Source organism: Carassius gibelio, chromosome B9 (genome assembly GCF_023724105.1).
Source record: "Carassius gibelio isolate Cgi1373 ecotype wild population from Czech Republic chromosome B9, carGib1.2-hapl.c, whole genome shotgun sequence".
NCBI classification, from domain to species: domain Eukaryota; kingdom Metazoa; phylum Chordata; class Actinopteri; order Cypriniformes; family Cyprinidae; genus Carassius; species Carassius gibelio.
This window is the reverse complement of record NC_068404.1, coordinates 9462089-9468977: the sequence shown is the minus strand read 5'-3', so window position 1 is coordinate 9468977 and position 6889 is coordinate 9462089. Positions and strand designations below refer to the sequence as shown.

The 6889-nt window shown below is 35.8% G+C and overlaps 1 protein-coding gene across 1 annotated transcript; it reads left to right on the top strand.

Moving 5' to 3' along the window:
• Positions 1-2691: 2691 nt before the first annotated feature.
• On the top strand, positions 2692-6586 carry tmem182a (transmembrane protein 182a). Its single transcript, XM_052564914.1, has 5 exons — positions 2692-3099; positions 4263-4374; positions 4859-4957; positions 5220-5357; positions 5489-6586. Exons 1-5 carry the CDS (start codon positions 2956-2958, stop codon positions 5713-5715), a joined length of 720 nt encoding a protein of 239 aa, XP_052420874.1. The 5' UTR covers positions 2692-2955; the 3' UTR covers positions 5716-6586.
• The last annotated feature ends 303 nt before the right edge of the window (positions 6587-6889 follow it).

The window sequence follows — 6889 nt, the reverse complement described above, 5'->3', positions numbered from 1 at the left end:
GTGTTGTGAGAGCAAGAGTCTCCTGGAAATCACGAATAAACCTGAATGCTTGTGTTTAGTTACTTTTTAAAAAGATGTCAATAATTTCATGGGCAAGAATGGGCGGCTTTTCACGTTATAAAATGCTGAATGGTGGTTTATCTAATGTACAGGATCTCCTGTTTATGGTACAGTCCAGTGAACGCATGTAGCGCTCTATTTGAACTGTGATTGAGATGGAGCTATCACATGAAAAATGTCTACATACATCTTATTTATATTTTTGTTTGAACATTTTTTTTTAAATTGAAATATAAACACAAAATAATTTCAATCGATTTAACAAAATAAACATTTACATGTATTTAAAAATGCTAAACAAGTTAAAATATGTTAATGTAATATAGCCATAGCATATAATACAGTACGTAAACTACATAATAGAATAAGATGCAACATTTATTTTTAATCATGTTTGTGCTCCCCTGCTGTAGTGATTACGTATTCATTTAATGTCCAGTGCCTCAAGTAAGAAATCATTGAAGAAATTAAGCAGTCTATTAAATTATTTGACTGTTTTGCTTTTTTTATTGATCTATTTTACACATTAACTTTGTTTAAATATAAAATCTTAACCTCTTTTCTTTCCCTTTTGACGATGGTGAATATTGTGTCTGTCCAATGTGATATTGTATATAATATTATAATATCCTAAGCTATAGTTTAATCATATTTTATATTGCATTTCTTGTTCATTGTGTTTCGTACCATATAGCTTTATAGGGAATAATTTACTTTGTATACTTCAGCCCCATCTACTGGCTGACTTTCTTCTTTGTCAGACTGTACCAATTTGTAGGGTCACTTGAGTGGGTGAGAGGGTGGATGCCATGCCTTTGAGAACTTACATTACCTCCTATTTATATTTCTCACATAACCTTGATCTACAGATCTCACAGTTTTGTGTGTGTGTGTGTGTGTGTGTAAATCCACATGTTACTGTATGTTGTCAGGTGAGCTTGACTTTATCCAAGTTTGTGTCATGGTCATTTTAGAGCTAAACGTCTCTCTAGAAATTTGTTTACAATCCTCTCCAGCTTTGAATGTGGAACTGGGGAAGCCAAGATACTCGATCATCCCAGTGCAGCTGATACAGTGATGTTCCCAAGATAGTTTCCATAAACACACTCACATGGACCCATCCTCACATCTCGTGTTAAAGGAATGCTTTTGATTATGCACACCAGAACATATAACAGCTTAATTTAAGATAATGAATCCGAATCACCAGTAAAGTAGCATTAACTCTGTCTTTCTCTGCAGAAGAAAAGGACGGTTGTTTCACAATAACAGGATAAAGGGTGGAGATAAATTTAGCAGAACAAGGATCTAAAACCACCTCTGCTCTGCTGTGCAGAAACACCAGGGACAGTCATTACTACACCAGCACTTGCATTCATCAATGGACATCTGTTGTAATTATTTTTAATTTTAGCTTTGTATAATTTTTCTCCTGTATCTCGGATCCCAAAATATCCCTCAACACACTCCAACCCAGCTCAATGCAAGGGTGGCCTCTCAGGAAAAGCCCAGTTTTATAGCCTTGTCTCCACTTCAGTGGCTCTGTCCTTCATTCACAGCACAGTGATAATTTGTCAAAGGTTTATCTGCTCTGTGCAAAATGCCCCACTTGACACATAATGAGTGTGTATTTTCTGTTTTCCAGGTATGTAGTCGAAGCAGTCGCACTACTGCTTAAAAGTTTGGTGTCAGTGATTTTTGTTTATTTATTTAATGTTTTTAAAAGAAATCTCTAAAGCTCTCTGAGACTGCATTTATTTAATCAAACATACAGTTAAAACTAATGTTGTGAAATATTGTTGCAATATTCTGTTTTACTATATTTAAAAATGTTATTTATTCTTGTGATTCATTCCTGATTTTTAGCAGATAGATGTCCCTTTTAATATATAGATTTTCTGCTTAAGATTTTAATATTAAAATAGATATTAATATTATTATCAATGTTGAAAACAGCTTCTTCTTCTTCTTTTTTTTTATTTTTTTTGCGTAAACGTATACTTTTTCAGTATACTTTAAGTTCAAAGGAGCACCACTGAAATTAAATATACTGTAAATCTTTTGAAATGTAAATGTCTTTCACTTTTGAAAGACAAATGTGACCCTGGAGCACAAAACCAGTCTTGAGTCGCTGGGGTATATTTGTAGCAATAACCAACAATACGTTGTATGGGTCAAAATTATATTTTTCTTTTACGCCATAAAACAATTGGATATTAAGTAAAGATCATGTACAAGGATCACACATGAATACATCCTTGCTGAATAAAACTATTAATTCTTTACTAACTCCAAATTTTTGAAGGGTAGTGCATATAAATGTATATCCATATGTTATGTATGAATAAATGTAGATGTATTAACCTTGGTTCATCTTCAGAGCTCACTTCTCAGTTGGTGGTGGGATTTGTGACAGACATTGGGAATGCTGGGCTCTAGTGTCTTCATTTTCATTCCTCTCTCAGCTGATTGTCCTGTGGGGGGATATTTTGGTCCACTCATCTCCCTCCTAAAATCTCATTCTTAAACCACTCCTCTGACAGAGACAGCAGGCACCTTCACTCAACTGACAAAAATAGCCCAATGGGCCGCTCTGCGCTAGTGTGCTGTCATGAAGCCCACTCCCCACCCAATGCCAGGTCCTGCTCTGGCTAAGGGAAGAGGACACTGACACACACACACACACACACACACACATAGACACCAGCGCTCAGAAGAGTACTAGAACAGCCACTTGTGTTCACACACTATACACCTCGCTGAACATACTAAGAGACTCTTTTTCACACAGATTGTGAGGAGTTACGTAATTTCTGCGCCTACTTGAGGAGAAGGAGGAGAGACTGTTTAACAAGAAGTAAACAGCTGAGAAAGTTGCACTCTAAGATTGTCATCATGAATTTACATGTGGCACTATTTTTTGCTGGGCTCTTTGGTGCCTTGGCAACTCTGTTCATTTTCTTGTCTTTTGGCACGGACTATTGGCTCTTGGCATTAGAGACCTGCAATTCACAACCAAATCGTACGGTTACTTTGCAGGTAGGTGAGAAAAGAAAAAGAGAAAAGTGGACAACTGTTTTATTGATATATAGCTGTCAGGAGATTATGGATGGTCTGTTTATAAATATGAAACAAGTCTCTTAAGAACTGCATGTTTTGTATTTTAGTGTATATGTTTTTTTATTGAAACCAAACTAACCTAAATTTCTTCTCTTTGATCCTTACTGAAGCAGTCATGGGCATATTTGGTTTATAAGCAGTGACTGTCATGTGACCTCCACAAACATCACTATTTACAGTCTGTCAGTTGCTTGAGTGTAGACTATCACATGCTGTAGTTTGATACCACGCTTAATACTAAATAACGAAACTGGAATCTCAGTGCAGTTTCTATTCATAGGAGTCATAGATGAATTAGGTTTTCCTCATAAAGGATTGGAGGGAAAGTGAGTTGTTACTGACATGTGCACAACCTGAGCTCTGTTTTACATGGTCGAAATGTATGATTTTTAGAAAAATCATCAAAGGTCTACCCCTAAATCTGGGTGTCATCGCGGCATTAGAGATTGTAATGGCTTGAACTGTGGCTAACAGTCTTTCAAAATGTAAAATAGTTTTGACAAACTGACATGAGCATGTGTTTTACTCATGTGCTTGGTGACTGAAAGACGTTTGTCTACATGAAAGCTTGACGTTGAACATTTTCATGTCTCATTCTGGAACTTTTGATTGTGGTGCTTAAATGAAAATATAAATTTGCATTCTTTTTGCAGAGAATAATTGCAATTCTCACTTGTTAATCATCTAGTTCATGCTTCTCTTGAAGATTCCTGCTATTAGCTGTGTTTTGGAACATGATAGCTGGTTTCTAGATGTCGGGGTCGTCATTATTTGGTCAATAGCTGGTCTAAGATCATTCAAGCTATTTTTGAAGCATTATCACTGGTCAACAGGCTAACAACAAGCTTAGTTTAAGTTGGATTTTCGAGCAGAGTTGAGTCAAGTGACTCAAGGCACTTCTGCATCCCATAATATAATGTTCTGGACTTGACTTTTTGTAAACTGCTTCTAAACACATAAAGAGCATATGCCCATTCATGTTCTCTAGTTAGTTTGAAATTTGTAAAATCACTGGCTTCACAACAGATGTTTGTTGCTCTCTGACCTCTGCTCTCTGCTCTCTGCTCTCTGCTCCCTCACAGCAAGGTGATGTTAAACAAGACCAGAACATTACCTTTCATCATGAGGGCTTCTTTTGGCGCTGTAGCTTTAATGAAATCACGAATGAGGACAATCTGTGGAAGTTCTGGTTTGGTAAGAGACTGTTACATTTGCTTTGGTGCAACAATCATTCAGAGGAGTCTTAATGTGGTTTTCCACAGACCAAAACAATTTCACAACATTTATTGTATAGGTAAGTGTTAATTTATACATATATTAAATATGTATTAACAATCAGACAAGTGTGAATTAATAATGGAAAAGAAATGATGTAAAAATGGTTAATTGTTGATACTTAATCTAATTTGAAACGAATCATTTTTTTTATATTACCAAGTGTGAAGTGATTAGTCGTGCTCACTGAATGTGGCATTCGGGCCACTTGTGTGACAGTGCCACAAATATCAAAGGGGTTTGACCTGTTGCTCTACAGAAGGTTCAGAGAGAGGGAATAAGTGTTCAGATAACCTCAGTGTAGCAAACAACTTGAATATCCAACACTTCTTTGAAATTGTAATTGAAACAATGATTTAGCTCACACCGTGATAAATGGCAATTCTTCTTTTTCTTCCCTTAGAAAATCAGCCACATGCGAGGGAATGCAAACCTGCATATCTTCTCCCCTTTCCCTTCCCTGACCAGATCTACAACACTACCAGCTATCAGACTGCCATAAGTAAGTTTATTTATTCATTTAACAGGTCAAGGATGTTTATGCTCCTAGTGCCAAATACCAGAATCTTCTGTTGATTGCTCTCTTTTTCTGTTTATTCAGATGAAAATATTTTTAATGGTACTTTCTCAACTTGAAAATTTAAAATCAAGATTGAATTGCAGTCATTGCAGTTCCATTGCTTAGTGTAAAGTGTAACTGAATTGGCTACTGTACTGAACCGTTTTCCCTTTGGTTTGTGTTAATGAAAAACCTGATCTTTTAGTCTACAGAGGCTTCTGGAGCGTCTCTATGTTGCTGGGTTTGGCCGCTGTGGTGGCCGGCGGTTTCATTATTATTTGCGCAGCTCCATTCGCCAGTCATCACCTTTATAAAGCTGGAGGTGGGCTCTACCTCATTTCTGGTAAGTTAAGGTTTACATGAAGAGGTATGGTGTATCTCGTGTAACAGATATCATAAGCATCTAATTTAATCTTTACCCTTTATCTCTCTCTTTTCATTTCTCCAACTCTCAATACTGTCTCTTTTCTCCAGGTTTCTTCCTTCTCGTTGTCACTGTGATGTATGTTTTCTGGTTAGATGTTTTGGATGTAATAAGCTCGTATAATGAATATCAGAAGAACAATAAGTGCCATGATTTTGAGCTCAATATGACTTATGGCCTCTCTTTCATGTTTGCTCCTGTGGGCGTGTTCTTCTGTCTTCTGTCTGGTCTTCTCTTCCTAGTGATTGGCCGTACAGTCCAACATCATTGTAAATGAACCTCATGAATGGTTTCAAAACAGTGCTCAAAATGCATTAAAGGGATTGCTCATTACAAAGTGAAACTTTAGTCATCAATTACCCACTCTTTTGTCGTTGAACACAAAATAAGATATTTTGAAGGTTGTTTTATAACCAAACAGTTGACAGTAGCCACAGTGTTTTTTCCATACTATGAATGTCAATGGCTGCTGTTTGCATAACTGTTTGGTTACCAAAAATATGTTAACATTTTTGGGTGAACTATCCCTTTAATTAATGGCAACTAACCTCTGAAGTTGTGCTGACTTTATTGCAAGGTAGGGTGTTATTTTTAAATTTAAATTTCGCATATATGACTTCAGTATTTGGCCTTCATGTGTGCTGTGAGCAGTACTGTAAACAGTGATCATGGATGGTTTGGGAACACTTCGTGTTTGTGTGAGTATAGTATTGCACAAAGCATTAAATTATGTTTAATATGTCTATTAGGAACCTCTGCATAAATAATCGGATAAATCGGATAAATTACCAAAACATATCGGTAGACAATTTTTGACTGCTTAAACCTTCTCAAGTATAAATGTAGCCTTTTTTTTTTTGGTGTTTGTTCCACCTTATGTTGTTTTGATTATTAATTTTTGGGTGATTTCTAGAGTGTTTTTCTCCCCTCAGGCTTTGATATAATCTTGACAGACTTTGTAGCATTGTAGAAATACCCTGCTGACATGAAAGCTTTATCTTTTACTTGCACAGTTTGTTCACACACCACAGCACATATTGATTTGCTTTGTAAATAATATCAGAAATTGCTATCAAGATATGTACTGTAATATTTCAAAATATTCATTAAACAATTAATAAAAATAAAAAAATTCTCTGTACGTATTACATTGGGTTGTTGGCTATTGATTGGATTTTTGAGATGTGGGTGTTGAACCCAAAAATGAATGCAAGCTTGCTCTCAATGGTGGAAGGCAAGATCGAGTTTTGATAAAAAATTACAAGGTCATTATAAAAATGAAACGCATATTAAATGAACGAGTCATTCACAATAAGATAAATAACAAGCATGTAAAAAATGGATGCATTTCATACAAGCTTGAATATCTTAAACATTTTTATCTCAAATTAAATGTCAGCAAACACAGTTTTTTCCTAACATTTCAGTTTTGGAAACCACATTTTTGGGGA